Source organism: Cryptomeria japonica, chromosome 8 (genome assembly GCF_030272615.1).
Source record: "Cryptomeria japonica chromosome 8, Sugi_1.0, whole genome shotgun sequence".
Lineage (NCBI taxonomy): Eukaryota > Viridiplantae > Streptophyta > Pinopsida > Cupressales > Cupressaceae > Cryptomeria > Cryptomeria japonica.
Window position 1 is genome coordinate 123313921 of NC_081412.1, and position 18911 is coordinate 123332831.

The 18911-nt window shown below is 32.6% G+C and overlaps 2 protein-coding genes across 2 annotated transcripts; one reads left to right on the forward strand and one right to left on the reverse strand.

The window, feature by feature from the left end:
• Positions 1-2313: 2313 nt before the first annotated feature.
• Positions 2314-4254, reverse strand: LOC131041647 (uncharacterized). Its single transcript, XM_057974804.2, has 2 exons — positions 4047-4254; positions 2314-3574 (listed from the first exon to the last, which is right to left on the reverse strand). Exon 2 carries the CDS (start codon positions 3503-3505, stop codon positions 2501-2503), a length of 1005 nt encoding a protein of 334 aa, XP_057830787.2. The 5' UTR covers positions 3506-3574; positions 4047-4254; the 3' UTR covers positions 2314-2500.
• A 13523-nt stretch (positions 4255-17777) lies between these two features.
• Positions 17778-18503, forward strand: LOC131041596 (replication protein A 70 kDa DNA-binding subunit A-like). Its single transcript, XM_057974731.2, has one exon. It carries the CDS (start codon positions 17778-17780, stop codon positions 18501-18503), a length of 726 nt encoding a protein of 241 aa, XP_057830714.2.
• The last annotated feature ends 408 nt before the right edge of the window (positions 18504-18911 follow it).

Below are 18911 nucleotides of genomic sequence, written 5' to 3' on the forward strand. Positions count from 1 at the left end.
CCTATTATTACTGAATGTATTAAACATGACAATTGTAAAGGGAGAAAATTGGACTCTGTAATAAAACAAGCTACTAAATTGAGTAATTCCTTTGAGCTAATCACTTGTAACATAGTAGAGGAAGAGGAAATGCACTTGCTAATTGTGTAGCTAATTTGGGAGTCAACTTGATAGAAAAAAGAGGAATGGATAAATAGGTTTGATAAGAGAATTGCGTATCTTGATTATAGAAGATCTAGAAGTTTATAAATGCTTGATAAGAAGCAACAAAGTTGATCATCATTAGATGAGTTAGTTTGTACGGTGTAAATGTTGTTGGTCAAACAATAGTGCAATGATAATTCATGGTGGGGGATATGGGTGGTGTCCATCATTACTAAGCATTGGCATCAAGCATGAGCCCCATTAAGTGTTGAGTGGGGAGATGGTTATTTGATATGTGTCATTTATGTAGAAAGGCATTGATAAAAATAAAGTGTATGCGGATTTCATGTTGGACAACTTTTCTATATTTTAGAAAAGGAGATTTGTAACCCTAATCTTTGACTAGGGATGATGAAAATTTATGAGGTTATTGAGGACATTGATAGCTCTCTAGGAGTTGGTATTTGGGTGGCAAAAGTGTGATTGTTGCTTGAGCCCAAATAATTGGTTGGAAGAAGGAATGCCATTGATGCAACTTAAAAAATAATTTATTCAATTACATTGTCCAATGTAATTGGTATGTACTTCCTCCATGATGATATTAGTGGGCTGGAAATTCAGGGTAAGGATTTCTTCAATTTTTAACTTGGGAATTCCCATGAATTATATCTAAGAATGTCGCTCATTTACATTATTTGGTTGTTGATCTAATGAATATCTAACTTTTATGTGCCTACATGCTATTCTTGAAGGTTGTATAGAGTGTGTGTGGTATTTGTCAATTATGTGTATGCTCTTTGACTAATCTAATATATAATAGATGTATAGCTTGGTATGTTCAATGGAGATTTTATCTCATGGGTGACATTGTAGTTGTGATCATTTTGTTCAACACCGATCTTGGACTTGTTCTAGGGTGTAGGTGCTTAGAATATGTTAGAAAATCATGTTCATAGATTGGAATTGGCGAATCCCATGGTTACCAAAATTTGAACATTTAACCTCCCTTTTATGACTCCTAGGTACATCAAATTAGGGACAGCCTGACCCACCTAAACGAAGTTGGGGGGGCAAGAAAGGCGGTTAGGAAAATGTCTTGTTCAGAGTGGCCCGTAGATGGATGGGAAAACACTAGCCTCAAAAAGCTATGTGGTAACCAAAAAAAATGATATAAACCTTTTATTTAAAAATAAATTAATTTCCTCCATTCTTGTGCACATACTTTCATTCTTGTATAAGTATATGATTATACAAATTCCTTTTGCTTTTATGACTTCACCTTTTGAAAAAAAAAATCCATAAAATTTGATTATTATATTCACATCTAATTTTATGACATGTAAACAATATATCAAAATTTGATTTTATATGTATAAATGATATCAATTCTATATATATAAATAATTCAAAAGATTCTAATTAGTTTTAAAAGATTTTTTGATCATATTTTTAATATATTTATCTAAAAACTTGTGAGATGTGAATCTAGAATTACTTTATTTACTTTTAAATTATTTTAGAGCTATTTTATTTTTCCTTAAAATTATTTAAGAGCTGTTTTATTTATTTGAAAGCTTTTATAGTAATTTAAAATAAGGTATATACTGTTTAAAAAAATATTATTTACTTTTTCTATTTCAAAAGTATTATTTACTTCTTTTTTTTATTATGGCCTAATTAGGTGAGGCCCACAAGTAGGTACCCCACAACATGAAGGTCTACATTACTCACTATAAGATGATACTCAATACTATTTATCATTTTATTTATTAAGATATATAATTATTTCATAGAGTTATTAAAAAAAGTTCTATCATACATTTTATTTGATTTGTATCTTTATTTTATACATATTTTCATATAATTACAACACTCAATATTTACTAATAAAATATAATGACAACCATATAACAATACAACAACTATTATCTATCCATTTCAAAAACATCAAAGAAAACATTTCAAATTTTACTACCTATCAATGTCCATAAAGTAAGGCAGAAAACCAAATAAAGTGGAAGCCATTATTCTCCATGAGAAGACAAAACAGGTCTTAAAGGCTTCTGATTCAACAAACCCAATATCAATTCTTTTTTTTTTTTTGTTGTTGTTGGAAAGGTAATTTTAATTAAGAGATCAAATCTGAATTATATGATTTTCACAACCATCTGATTTTTTCTTTCAAATGTATTAAAAAACAGAAACATAAGATATTAAATACATGAATAAATTTTTTTAATAACATCTACAAGAATAAAATACTCTCAAAACAGAACACCAAAGCCTTGTACAATTTGTAACATTCTGCATTTACATCTAAACAACAATAAATTTAATGCTATTCCTTTCCTTGTACTCAGATGCTTTTGAAATCTCTTTTAAGAGAAGTGTTGAACATAATTGTAACTTTCTTATGGGCCCTTTTCACTTTCTTCCAAGAAGCTTTCATTTGGCTATCTGTGGTCTGCTTCAATTGTCTTAAAGAACACCAACCTCCTTCTACAAGTGCCTTGGGGATTTTGGGGTAAAGAATGCTTAAAACCATAGTTGAAAGTAGGGTTCCTGAAGTTATGCTCTTTGGCACTGACAGCAACCTCCTCCTTCTTGGTGGAAACAAGATGAATTTAGATTTCTTCTTGACAAATCTCAATGAAGCAACCAAAATGGAACCTGTCAGAGCCACTGATCCCACAATAGCAAGTAAAATCAGGGCAAATATTCCAAATGAAACTGCCTTTATAACCAAGGCTTCTAATCTTTCTCCATTAAAAATATAAGTGGGTGGCTTCAGGTTTCCATAGTAAACTCCAGAGAACACAACCAAAACAATCAGAACCCACCACCATTTCCAAGAGCCCTTCCTTCTCTTTCTTGAAAAATTGTCTCCATCCCCTCCTCCCAAACCAGGAATAAATGTAAACCCACCCCCATTTCCCCCATTGTCATCAGCATTAAGGACAATCTTATCAAATTCAGACCAGTTGTTCAATAAAAAATCAAACAAGAAATTTTGTTTACAGACAAAATACAGGGCAGACCTGATCAATATTGACTGAAGATTCTTAGATTGTTTCTGTGACTGTTTCTTCCTGAAAAAATTCATCCCTGCTTCTGTTCTATAGAAATTGTTCATTGAAGAAGAAATAAATCTACAATTGAGAGTAACAATAGGCTGCTTGCATGTGGAGCCCTTGTAGAATGATACCAGTGGCCTACTTCTCCCATGAAATAAGTTGCAGGACAAATACGAAGGACTGGAACTTTCTAACTGATTCAACAGTGACAACCTCTGAGTACTTCTAGATACAGAAGCCTTTGGGACCTGGCAGTGCAACCCACTGGATTCCAACAAATAAACCATCTTTTTCCTCAAAAGCCTCTAATTTTTTTTTGAAAACAGACAAGAGTACCCACCTGTTCAACGCCAAACCTGTTTCAGACGGCAACAAATCATATTTTTTTTCGGATGATATATTCTTCTTCTGAGGATGAATGATTGAATGTGATTCAAAATGTTGAACAAATAAACTGACACAATTTTATTCAAACGATTGTATTCTAATTGAATGAACTATAAAAGACTAATTCCATGCAAATCATTCCCTTCAAAATCAACACAATCCCCAAAATATTTCGAATTCCCAATCTGAAATCGGTAAATCAACCCTAATTTTCCCAAATACCCAATCCCCTGTTGCAACTATTCCCCAAGTCTTAAAGCTTTCTTTTCAAAACACAGATCCAATGATCATAACCTGCATTTTGTGAGACCTTAAGGAATCCAGAGATCCAGAAGAACAAACATCCATCTACTGAGCAATCTGTGGCCAACCCAGTTGCCAAAATGTCCCAAATAGCAAAATCATTCTTTAAACTCGTGAAGGCCAAGGCAAACCACATACCCAAGAACTGTTCTGTAAGGTTGCTTGCCTGAATCGTCACAGCATCGAAATCTTGAGCCACAAGCCACCAATGGATTCCTATTTTTGGTTTTTCCTTATCTTGAGCGATTGTTTTGTTCATGCGTGAGAACAACTTACAGCTGACAAAATAAAAAACAAATGAGTGTAAAGGGCACACATAACAGACGAGTCATAACGGTTATATTTTGAATGTTACCTGCTTTGGTTTTTCTTCTGAATTATAACGGTTACCTTTTTGAGTCCTATTTTGTTTTAATCAGGGGTACAGGAGGATGACAATGCCTATGCACGCATGAAAAGGCTATTGACAAGATAATTTTGGGTATTTAATAATTAAATTAAAAATCAGAATATAATTGTATTCTGATTTTTAATTTAATTATTAAATGCAAAAAATTGTTTTGTTAAGAGTTCTTTTGATGTCTGTATAGACAATTCTTACATGGACGGGTATTTTCGTCTATTTAAAATTTAGGATGGAAAATAACGTCTACTATTTTAAGGTCTAGGTCTCATGGGTTCGATGACTTATTTTCAAAGAGGGGAGCAAGACTCGTGAAACAAGAAAAAAAATTGCCACATGATTGGCAATTGCTACATCTATTTATTTTGTTGAATTGAATATGCTAAATAATAAAACTCATGAGACCATTAATTTTCATAAATTTCGGAGCTTAACTTTTGAGCTTAAATTGCACTACAAAATTCATGGGACTATCCGCTTTAAAATAATCATAAAGAATCTCAGCACACACACTGAAGTTTTTTAGGAAGCCCCCCTCCATGGGACCCTAGCCTTAATCTACCCATCTGGTTGAAAACATTTAAGAAACATAGACATCTGGATAACTATCTTGACAATTATCAATCATCCCCAACTCTAAAAAGTAAGAAAAAACATTTTAAAAATGTCCAAGTAGATTTTATTTTAAGTTATTTTAGTCCTTCTAAATTATTTTTTTAATATTATTACTAAGCATTTGTAAGTTGTATTTTATTTTTTCAAAATACTAAATAACATGAACAATAGTAGCGAGAGTGAACATAATACAATTAGTATGGAATAAAGAAGGGTTTCAACGCGAGTTTCATTAGAATGTGGGAGTGAAGTAGAGGTCCACATAATATGTTAGAGTACTCTTCTACCCTCTTGAAATATTATGCAAAAGGCCCTTCAAACCTTCTAAACTACTCCAATTTGTGAGAGCTATACACAAAAGGCCAAAAAAGAAAAAAAGAAAGAGGGAGGTAGAGTTTTGTTGTGTCAATTAGTAACAAAGATATTCAAAAAATATAAATTAAGTTATTTGGTCACTTCTTGGATTTATTGGATATGGGGTTATGGTTTTGACCACAATTAAACAGACAAAGAGCATTAGATTTGTTTATGGAAAGTGAAGCAAGGTCTAAGGTATGCCGATGTCAATAAAGTACACAATTTGTTATGTCATCCATGGTTGCTAGTGGTATTAGTGATTTTTCTAGAAAAAGAAAGAGGAGGTCTAATGACAGTGAGAGGTTGGGGCCAAGTGCAAGTATCTACAATATAGAATCACGAGTAGTTGTAAATTCTTTCATTTCCATTTTTTTCCCATACCATACCATTTCATGTGGCACATTCTCTTTATTGCAAACAAATGTTCAAAGATGCAATTATTGTTGGTTCCTCATTTTTCCACCTAAATATAAGCTATGCAACATCGTCCTTGATAGATAGTGTTCTAAGGTTAGTTTGGTGATGGAGGAAATGATGAAAACTTGAATAGAGGAGAGTTGTTGGGTATGTGCACTATGATTGTATACAAAAAGGGCGTAAAAGCAACCACTTTTTTTTCTAAAATCAACTAAATATGAACTTGAAGGAGTAATTTGAGATTCATGCACTCAAAATTTGAAAATACCAAAAGAAAAAGAATTATAGTACTCTAAATCTAGTTTCTAAACTACTAAAGATTTTCAAAAATATATAAGATTAAGAGGATCAAATATTTCACCCACACAAAAGTGTTCATGTTTTCCAATAAAACATAACCTAGTGTTTGGTGTGCATGCTTGTTTTTTTTATAATTGCATTTAATATTTTGAAAAACCCCAATTGGTAGAAATATAATTAACAGTGACCACTAGAAGTTGTATACTTTTGTAATTTTTTATTGAGTATTTTTTTAATGATTTTTCTAAGTGGATGCATCCTAAAAATCACATCATTGAGTGTGAATGTTACATAATTTACATCAAACTAATTGAAAGTGCAATTTTTTTTCCAATGTGTAAAGAATGAAGTGTAGAACAATCTTATATTTTTTTCAAATTTTTTTTTCAAATTTTGACAAGTAGTTCAAAAGTTTAAAGAAAAATGAACATATATGTCTGTAAGATAGAAATATTCAAATGGAGGCAAACATACAGTCCAAGCCTTTAGGCTCATTAGCCAAACCTATTTATAAAGCAAAAAAGGAGAGAAATTTCACAAAATGTGAGTGCGTTTCATGTTCCACATAACGTGAGCACATTTTGTGGAATATGAAATATGACGTTTCATAAAACAAAACATCTCTCTCTCTCCACTCTTTTCTCACATCTCTTTCTATCACTCACTCCCTCCCTCTAACCCCCCTCTCTCTTTCTCTTTCTCACTCTTGCCAACCCCCTCTCTCTCTCTCCAATCCTAAGCAATCAAGATCAATCAAGTGAAGAATTTGAGGGCATTATCAATCATACAACAATATACTATCAAGTATTATTCATTGTTTGTGATTCATCATTATTATGATATTGTATTAACATTTTGCAAGACTTCATGAAATAAATTCAAGGCTACTTTACATGAGATTCAAGCTAGGGTTTCATGCCTACAATAATCATTTCAATTTATGTCATTAATTTGCCTTTACTCCCAAGGGAGCACATGGAATTTTTAATTATCATTAATTTTTGTTATGGAGGTGGGAACACCAAAGTAAGGTTTGACTTAAGAAATCCCCTATAAAACACAACCTTTTTTCCTCTTTTCATGTGTGCAAGTTCAGATTCAAAGATTGTGATTGGGACAATTATACAAATGGATAGAGGAGATAGTGATGAACAATTTGCGATTTTGAACAGACAAAAATCCTAGGATTATGGCACCCAACACTCTTGTCTTGCTAATTTGACCCAATTTTTCAAAAGACAAGTGTGCAGATTGCAGAGCTCATGATTATTTTTTCATCCATCAAGTGTCCACAACCTTCGAACATGGGTGCCTAACACTTCCTTCTTACACTGTCAACTTCAATTTTCAGTTTGAAGTTCCTCTTTGTATTTCATTTTTATATATGTAACTTCCTTGTGCATTTTTTTTCTATTATTTTATATATTCTATCAATCTTGTTCAATTTAGTCTTCTTTAGCCTAGTTCATTGCACACATATTCAACCAATCCCAATCAAATGCAATTAGCAGAAGTGTGAGTTCAAGATAGCATGGCTCTTCCTCGTGGACAACAAGTCAATCCCACTCACATCTCTAATGTTGTATGGGAGAGGAATTGATCTTGGTTTAAGAACATGTTAGTCTAGGATCACTTTTCCTATAGTACATTTTGGTGAGAACAGATTAGCCTACACTTGCAACTATTTTTATCCATTGGAATCGCATTTACATTTAATTGCATAGATCTGATTTATTGATAAATAGATTAGATAGTTACATTGATTTATTGATTGGACATTAATACTATATATGTTGCATATGTTATATATGTTGTATAGAAAACATAAAGATCTTAATTTAAAAGTTTTTCCTTTTTCTTTTAGATTAGAAACCCAAACATTAAAATAACTTTCATCTACCCTTAATCAACATATGCATCTTGTCATCACCTTTCTTCTTCTTTTACAAGGTTCATTCTTATCCCTCAACTAAACTTACTCATTCTCATGAGGACAATTTGGTGCAAGAGAATGATATCCCTAGCACCTTTCTCAATGCTCTCTCTTCTAGAGATTAAATATTAGGGAATAAAGATTCTAATCAAAGTCTAGTCAATACAATTTATATTTCCAGTCATACAAATGAACCTGTGAAACAACCTATTATTGTTCATCTTCACCAAGATGTTCCCAAACCCCAAACTAAACCTATTATTACTATTAGAGGAATCTGAAACCCCTAACCACAAGATAAACCAATGATAATTGTTCAAGGTATTAAAAATAATCTTGCCCTAGTTAATCTTAAACTTTGCAAAATAAATAACTCAGAATAATAATCAATATTTGTTGCATCAATCTTATTGTCATGTGATTTCTCACACATCTCCTTCTCAACATGTTGGTAAAGAGTATGATCTTGTTGAGACGTTTTGTGATACTTTAGCTAAGATCTCATTATGGATGGTACAAATTTTACTTACATACCACAAAATGCTCCAAGAGGCCTTACAAAGTGTAGTAGTTCCATCTTCTACGAGGCCAAATCATGTAGCAACTGGGTTTGATTGTATGTATGCGACAATTTTGTAAATCATCTTTTACCAACATGAGTTACTTTCCTCAGAAGTTCAACAACAAAATGACCCTCTTATGATTATGCTTCTCATTAATTGAATACACAAAAGATGAAGAATCATACACAACACAAATAACACAAAGATTTAACGTAATTCACCCAAGGTGGGCTACATCCATAGAACACAGTCATACAATCTTTTCTTATTATCCAGTAAAACAATACAACACCATTACAATTCCCTTTTCATTCAAGCCGCTTATAACATGCAATTTTTAGGGCAACCTACAAAGCCGACTTTTTAGGGCTTTTTCCAATGTCGATTTTTTCAAAAAGTAAAAAACGTCAACTTTTCTTTCTGAGGAAGGATACATTACGAGTGTACAATATTTGCATTATCAGTCGCCACATACCAACAATCTCCCACTTGGAGACTAATCAAGCTCCACACCAAACAAGATCTATTAGAGTCTGCTCCTCCTTAATGTAATGGTTAATCATGCTCGTTAGTGGTTTTATTATCTTAATTTAATCCTAACCCTAATTTTCCATCATTACAGGGACATACTCTATGTTTGAAGGCTCTTGCATTTTGACTTTGTTCAAGTTTTTGAAGGTTGTAACCAATGTGAAGCTTTAATATTATTTTTGTAAGCTATAATAGGATTTTGTCCTTGTGTTAAAATAAAAATTGACCTATCTAGGCATGACCTTATTCATTTTTTAACAAATCCTTTTTCTCATTATCATACTCATTATGACTGACAAAGCTATTGTTATCACTAATGCACCCACCTAGATTATCAAGTTAATATACACAAGAGGACTCCCCGTGCAAGGAGTTTGGATTAATAGGGTGTGAAATTGAAACCTCTTGTGACAATGGGTGGCTTGAAGTTTTTAGGTTGAACTTAGTCAAAATATGCTTATAGATGAAATGGATTTAGGTTAAAAGGATTTTTCAAGTTTAATTTTTTATTTTTTATAGACTAAAGTCTTGTTAGAGGCATAATTATTATTTTAGTCCAGTTTTGCACTAGTTTCACATATGGGGATGGAAGATAGACACATAAATAATCTATCTAGTTAAGTGGAGTATTTGAATTGCGACTCATTGATGTTGGTAATAAATAATGTTGGTTGGATATATTAGAAAACTAATTATAGAGAATTAAGATTGTAACTATATTCCACTCTTTCATTTCTAAAGGTATGTGATGGTAACTTTTCAAGCCTAGCCATTTACTAGTGCATCACAAGGACCAAAAAACTAAAAGGTTCTCTAAGCTAGTCTAATATATGTTTAACTAAAGAATTACTCTATATAGTCAAAGGTATTTGAGGCCCAAGTTTGTGAAATTACGGAGCTTGTCAAAGGCATTGATTGGGATCAAATCCTTTCTCACTTCACTTTGTACTCTAGAGTAAATTTATAACAAAAATAAAAATTTCTTCCGTATAGGTAGAGTCTTTCAATTCTTAGTACCTAAATCTATATACCCTACTAGAACACATGGAATCTGGTTGACATTTGATGATAAAATCCACCTAATATCTTCTAAAAGAAGAAAAAATAAAGAATATAAGTTGTTTCTAATTTCCAAGATTGCCTGAAGGCATGGGGAAAGAGCATAGGTAGAAAGACTTGGGAAAAAAAAGTAATATAAAATATTTCTAAAATTCTCAATATCATCTTATTGTCTTGCAAATAGGTACCAACAAACAAGAAAAAACTAAAAAAACATTTAAAATATTTTTTTATTTTTTTATTGTTTTATTTATTCCCAACACATTGTAAAACAAACTTTAATAGTTTTGAGATTGAGGTATTTGATACACAACATCTGTAATCTACACCCAAGATAGATTAATAACTATAAAAATATCTAATCATTCATGTAAATATTGTTAGCAAAAATTCAAATTTAATAAAAAATACAAGACCAAAATAATTTTTTATTGAGCTATTTTTCAATGTGACAATTATGATAAATGTCAAAATATTTGAATTAAAATATATAGTAAATTTAGTTCATTCATGAGTTACAAAAGAAATGATTCTAACAAGCAAATTTGAGTAAAGTCATACAACTATCATTCAATAAAATACAAACCTCACACCCAAATAGTCAAATAAAAGAGTGCTTCTCCTCCAATCCATATATTTTGAGAAAAAACATGCATTTAATGATTTAGCTAGAGAAATTAAAAGGTTTATTTGACACGCTAACAATAAATTCTTATTGGCATGTTTGAAAAAGTATATTTTTGCAACAAACCATTTTTAATGTAACCTTTTATCAATTCTCCAAGCAAAACTTCCATGTATGAATAACTATAATAGCACTCAAAATAATTTTCTCCTCATTCATTGCTCACTTCTCAACAAGTATAGAGAGGGTTGGCTAAAAATGACATGAGTTGCCCATTGAATTATAGTGCAACAAATTTCCAAGTTACAATATTTTTCAACATCAAATAGCTTATGGTATTAGTTTAGGACGTGATTAAATTGGCTCCAAAATGGAATTATAAAACTCGTGTTATTGACTTTTTCAACAAAAAAATGTTGCTTTATCCATTATGAAATATATAATTGTCTATAATTGTGTCCACTTTGAAATCCAATTATGCCCTCTATTTTCCTTAGACATTAGTCACCTTATGGATTTGTACACCATCTTGAAAGATAAAGTACTTGAGCATCTTTGTAGATAGTAGAGAATCAATAAAATTATGTGAATAAGAATGCATATAGATAGTGATCTATCAAGTAGTTCTTGGTAGAGCATTGTGACCTAGGCTAATAAAAATACGGATTGGGATACGAGTTGAGTTTGGGAATCAAGAATGAATCTTTTGTGATAAATAACAATAGGGATTGGGATATGAGTTGAATTTACATAGAATTTGCTACTTATCTAATTATTGCATTTACATAATATTTGATCTAGGTTAATACTACATTCATATATTTGACCTCTTATTTTCTAAAGTTCACAAAAGTTAAATTTATTTGTTATTGATCATTGTACTAATTATTTTGAGTTAATCTAATGCATATTTTGTTAATTTATGGACTTGGATGTTCTATTTAAAGGTATTCTCTCGTTCATTTAAAATTGCTTAGGAATTATCAAAAGGAGCACGTGAGGGTTTGGTTAATAGGATATTCATGAGAGCATCATAGCAAAACCATGAATTTATTAGAGCACATCATTATAGGTTTATTGCATGCTTGTTATCTTTGAATTTGCACTTAAAGATGTAAAGTCGGCTTGTCTAGGTGTTTGACTAAGAAAAATTGGCCATAACAATAAAACTAATTCTCAAAGGTACTTACAAGTATGTCTAGTACTTACAAGCACTTAGACATCATAGGTTGATTTAAGTTACAACAACCTATGTAATGCTAGATCATTCTCGCGAGTTACAAGATCACTTGTGTGTAGAAGATCAATTCCTTAGTTCAAGAGATCAACTTTGTAGTCATAGATCTAACCTCAAGTGATACATAATTATATTCTCAAACAAGAATAAAAGAAACAAATCTAAAACAACGACAATAGATTTGTAACATCTAGACAAACATTTATTCATCATAATTGAACTTAATACATACATACATATACATGTGTGTGTGTGTACATATACATATATACATATATACATATACATATACATATACATATACATATACATATACATATACATGTATACACATACAAACATATATATGCATATATGTATATGTATATGTATGTACATATATATATATATGTATGTACATATATATATATATATATATATATATATATATATATATATATATATATATATCTGTGTGTGTGAGACAAAAATAACACCAACTTATTCATTGTATTTATTTAATGCATGAAATGTCTGAATTAACTCTTTTTAAGATTTCTCATCCTCATGATGGATCATGGAGCATGATCCAAAATGTTGATAAAAAAATCGATCACACATTCTATTTGTATCTTTAATACACAGAAACATGTACCACTCGGATATATAAATTAGTATGTAAGATAATTTAGAACAAAATTGTTTAGACCCTTTCCTTATGTAATTTTTATTTAAGCTTTAGTCAATATAAAAGAGTTTTTGAATTTTTTATTAATATTAAATTTTTTTTTTTAAATAGAGGACATTCCTGTTATAAATATTCCGTACGTACACTCCACACGTGTAGTCACAAGATTATTTGAGTGAGTTGTACGGGAGAGCATCTTTTAAACATTTTAGCCAAATCATGGTTTTTTCTTTAAAATTTACATGCCGTTACATTGTACAAATAGAGTGGGTCCCACGTAAAATTTAAGGGTATTTAATGCCTAAGTAAGGAAATAGACATGTGGCCCCAAATAAAATAGAAGTATTTGCTCAAGTTAAAATGCTCTCTCTCAATCATATTTTACATAATTTTAATTAAATTTATGGAACTATACATATTTTCAATCAATCACACTTTGTCATTTTAGGGCAATGCTCGAAAAATACATAGGTTATTTTTTAATAGAGAATTTATTTTTTCTTATTTTAATTGGGTGAAATATATTTTAGTCGAATTTTGAAGTAAAAGAAGATGTCGATATTTAGGTATTTGTATATCTGATATGCAAAAAGATAATATATTTATTAAGCCGATAGGCTTTTAGTATGAGGTTTTGTTTGCTGGGAAAGTGTCAGCCATCCGGAAAAAATAATCGGAAAAGAAGGCGGTTCCGAGAAAAAAGGCGGTTGCACCGTATGCAGAGGATAGTTAATGTTCTTTAATATGTTCGTGTTTGGTTTGGTGGGCACTAAAGGGACTAAAAATACAGACTCCAGGTTGTATGCATTCAAATGAAATGCAAGTTGTATGCATTCAGATTTGGGAATCATATTTTGGGAGTGATTTTTTTTGGCGCTGTTGTTGCTGGAAGTGATTAGGGTTTACCCAAAGCATTTTTCAGAATAAAACATTGGTTTCTGGCTCTTTGCCTGCAAATACGTTTCCTTGTCCACATCTCCATAGCCAGGTTGCTTTCCTTGGGTTTGAAGGGAAATGAAAAGAAAGAGGACTCTATTTGGGCGAGCTATTTGTTTTTGCTGCTAAAGAAGTTGCTGGTAAAGAAGAAATCCTCAAAAGGACTGGATTCAAAACAGGGAAGAGCAAATTCTATGTCTTAGTGGCTGTATGAATGCATATTTCGTGAGAGTTTGGGTTTCATTTTGTTGCTGTGAATGTTGAGCAGGGCTGCAAAAACGATGGGTGCCCAAATAGTTGACAAAATGACTGGTTGAAAAAACACAGACTATAAAACAATAGGCTGATCTCCCAATGAGGTATTTCACAAAATGCAACCAGAGAGAGAAAATTGAAATAAATAGCTAATTTCTTGTTTTATAGAAATTTCCTTGTGCTGATAGAGTTGAGGAATTAGCAAGCTGAACTTTGATAGTCGTATAGCTGTATGAATGCATATTTCGTGAGATTTTGGGTTTTTTTTCCCCTAATTTTGTGGTTTTTTTCGCGACAAAGTTCAAATATTGTAATTGATTATAGTTATCTATAAATGTAGTCTAAATTTTTTTTTATTTAAAAAAAAAAAGTCAGACTATCAAATTTAGGCATGGTTTTTTTTTCCCCTAATTTTGCGGTTTTTTTCACGACAAAGTTCAGATATTGTAATTGATTATAGTTATCTATAAATGTAGTCTAAATTTTTTTATATTTAAAAAAAAAAAGTCAGACTATCAAATTTAGGCATCCAAAGGATGCCTCTGCATCTGTATTGTTGTTCGCATCCTCTTCCTCGACAAGTATTAGTCGGATCTGAGATTCCTTAGGCTTGTCCCCCTTTGAAAGCTTGAATTTTTTCGATTTTTACAGCCTTGAACTCTCCCTTCTCAGGGCTGTTGGCATTATAAAAGTTTGGAGAAACAACAAAAAAGTGCTTGACAAAGCAGGGTATTGATAAGCCTGCAATGGGAGATGTGCTATGGAATTTAGAGTATGCCTTCCAGCTACAAGAGATTTCAATGCAAAATGAAACCAAATGAGAACAATACTAGTCGCATTGGACATATTCCCCTTCACTTTTCTCATCCACAACCTTCAAATAATAGTATTGTTGACAAGTTTAGTGGGAGGGGAAGTGACAATAGTAAAACTATATGAATTCTCTGCCAGTAAGGCTTGTGTTCTACGAACAACAACTGCATATTTTGCGAGTAACTTTAGTGCCCATAGTCCAATTGGGTTTTGGCTTTGTTGGCTTGGCTTTGCATGTGTGGAATTGGATATATGCGTGTTCATTCATTATCAGTTCATTCTCCTGCGTTCTAAAGTAATTGTGATAGTTTTCTCGAGTAGTGTCCAATTTTGCCAGTAGGATTGTCAATTGCTCATCTTGAAATGAATTCAACGCCGTCTTTTGATAAGCATTCTGCCTTTGGATTATGCAAAAAGTTGTAATTTGTTTGTATAGATGAGGAGTTGGCAAGCCTAGGGTGTCTTTATCCTTGATCATTCATTTTCAGACCTATTATGTTGAATTCTAAAGGATTTGTGACAGTTTTCTGAAATTCTCTTTACTGAGGTGAGTTAGCAAACCTTATCTGGAAGTCCTATGTAGTTGGTGTGATGGGTTGTGTTTATGCAAGACTAATTCGGATAGACCTCAATGGATTTGTGAATATGTTAATTTCTGAATGTGTCCTTTTGTGAACATAAATAATGAAAAGATCATTCAATTTGTTTATGTGCACTGACTAGTAACATACTGTTGGCCATACGTATGAGTAAGATGACAAAGATGCTTAGCTATGTCAATTCAATTTGATAACATAGGAAATGGCCTCCAACTAGCTACAACAAAAGGAGACTACTTTCACAGCGTGCCATGTCTCTTCATTAATAAGGGGTAGTGTTTGCCTAGTATCTCAGAGAAAAAAGGAAAGTTGGAGTTATGTACACTTTGCTGTGGATTCTTCTTACGATTTATTAGATATTAGTGCTTGGAGAATAAAATCTTGCTTTCCTTTGTGTATATATACATATGTATAGAAAAATATGTACACTTTGCTGTGGATTCTTCTTACGATTTATTAGCCTAAAGTTGCAATTCTTTATCTCCATAACAAACAACCTGAGAATTGGCTGCCCAAAGGGAAAAATTTCCTATGTCTTGTGACCTCTTCAAGATTGCAATGTTCATTTTTGGCTTTCCCTCTTGCTTTCGACATACATGTTCAAGTCAAATAGTTCGAAGATTGTATTCCAACTATTGATTATCAAAGACCATTGCTGCATTCTTTTGGGTGCCTCAGTTTATCGTATTAGCATGATGTTTCTTCCAACATTTTTAATAAATAAATACTATTCATAATTCTGCTGCATTCCTTGTTCTGCCTGGTAGGCATATACTTTTGGGAACTCCAACTGCATTTCAACACTTGTTTCATTTTGGTTTTGTTATGGATTTGGTGCCCATGTCATTCAATTTGGGAGGATTGTTATTTTGTTAATTTGAATTGGGTATGTTGGTTGGACTGAAGCTTTGGTTTGGGATCTCTATGTTAGACACATATCGAGAGGGTTCAAACTCATACACTTTAGAATTTCATATAATACAAATGAATGATTTAACAAACCATATATGCGTTCAGTCTTTTGAATCCTCCCCAGCTGCTTCATTAACAGACCATCTCCACGCTAAGGCAATATATATGTATAATATGTATGTGTGCATCTATATTGATATCTATGTATTTTCAAAGGTTTCCACATGTGCAATGTCTATATCCATTTTTTTTACTTGTGGTTGTATATGTATGTACAAATGCTGTCTTCTACATGTATGCATTCGTGTGTGTTGCTGATCCAAATTGGTATAGCCAAAACTTCTATTGTGCTTTTTTTTTGGGTGTTGTCTTCTCTTGTCCTCAAGTGTAATATGAATTGTGCTTGTCATTAAAATATGATCGCTTATGTTTATTGTTGTGACATAGACTTTCTATTTCACCGTACAAAGCCCCATTCCTCATCTCTAGAGAATAGTTTCCACAATGTCATCCGCGACAACCTCTCCTGATGGCTCAGAATAGCCTTCTACAGAAACTTTGGTGAGCTTATTCGTTCATATGTCTTCTCATATTCATCTTAACTACAATCATTATATCTCTATTTGTTCTTTTCTTTTGCGAAGCATTGTCATCCATCAATGTAAGTTCATATATCAACATATGTCACTGTTTCAAGTTTTTTAAAAAAAATGTGTTTATATATATATAAATAAATTGATAGAGGTGTTCTTAGCATTGTCCTTGCACATTTGCATGAGTGAATACATCAATCTATAGTCTGTCCATGCACACAAAACAACAACTATAAAGAAATGCACACATAGATAGTAATACAAATTGGAAGCTCCAAAAAAAAAAAGAAGGTTGTCGTACCCATGCCTATGCATACTAATGTACATAACCTTGTGTATCTATTTGGTTTTCTTCTACTATCCTTGTAGGAAGTGCAACCACAACTACAATTGACCCCGCATGCAATCTTGTGCATCAACGCTGGGGATGATGTCCCCTCTCCAGTGCTTCAGCTTTTGTCTTTTGAAAAATTAACAGCCGAAGAAGATGACAGTGCCCGATATAGGGTTGTTTTGTCTGATGCCATGCACATGCAATTGGCGATCCTCCCACCTAAGTACAATGATTTGCTGCTTTCAGAGACATTAAAGATAGGCTCTATCCTATCACTGACAACTTATGATTTTAGAAATATTTGGAACTCAAGGTAGGGCCCTCTATATGTTCTGATGGTTTCTCCTTGGCTTTTGAAATCTCCCTTTGCACACTATCCAGATTATTCAACCTCTTGCTTTCTTCGTTTTACAGGACTATAGTAATATTCAGCCTTGCCGTCAAATTTACAAATTCTCCATTGCTTGGAAAACCTAGATATCTGTTTAAAGAGCAAGAACAACAAATGTTGGGTCAGGACACACCTGCCACAACCAAACGTTCCCTTAAATTTGGAATACACCTCCCACCTGTGTAGCGTGAATCTTCTGTTAATATCAGCTCGATTAAGCCTTGAACCCCTATCAAAATAATTGGACGATTAAGGGGCATGTGACAAACAAGAGGAAGATGCATCAATATAGTACACCAAAGTCCACTGGCCAAGTGTTTAATTTTGACATGATAGATGATGAAGGCACTGAAATTAGAATAACTTGCTTTGGCGATGTAGCAGAGATGCATTATCATAGGGTTGAAGCAGGAACATATTATACTGTATCAAAAGGTTGCATTAAAGAAGCTAACACAAAATGGAACAAGCTTAACAGTCATCTTGAGATAACTTTGGATAGCAATTCGGTATTGAAGCGTTGTGATGCTATTGTTGCTAGCCAAGGAAATAATTCGCGTTTCACACCGATTAATGAAATTACATACTTCACCAACAACATTTTAGTTGATGTTATTGGTATTGTAGTTGTTGTTGGAGAACCCTCATTAATTCGCAGAAAAGATGGCAGCGAAGTAACAAAGAGAATTGTCAAAATAAATGATATCTCAACTTTTACTATCGATGTTAACTTATGGGGAGCAACATGGCAAGGGGTGGGTGAAGATTTGAAGAACATGCATGCAACCCAAACAACTGTTGTCCTTGCAGTCAAAAATGCCCGGGTTGGTTATTTCAATGGAAAGGTTATTAACACAACCACTGCAACAACTCTAGCTATAAACCCTTCTATCCCTGAAACAGAGACACTTATATCAAGAGGAAAGATTCCAGATGACCTTTTAACACTGTCTTGTGTTGCTGGACAACTTAACTCACAATACAACAGGATGACAATCACAGCTGTTTTAGAACGTACAAGTGTTCTCTCTGAAATAGTTTCAGGGCTACTGTGAGAATCATTAAAACTGATTCTTTTTGCTATCCAGCCTGCCCTTTGAAAATTAATGGCAAAGAGTGTAAAAAGAAATGTGTCCAGCAAAATGATAATGTATGGTTTTGTTCATGATGCCAAACTCATGTGCCAGAATGCAATTACAAATACTTATTGCAGATGAAGCTCCAAGATCATACAGGCACTCTTTGGGCTACTGCCTTTGATGAGGTTGGCACAAATTTGCTGCAAATATCTGCCAAGGACCTTTACATGCTGCAGTACGATTTAACTACAAAGAGAACACCTCAGACTATTATCAAGGGTGTCCTTTTATCTAGCTTTGTTTTCACACTTTCTATTACAATAGACATGTACAATTCAGAGCCCAGGCTCAAAGCAACAATTACCAAAGTCACGAATATCAATT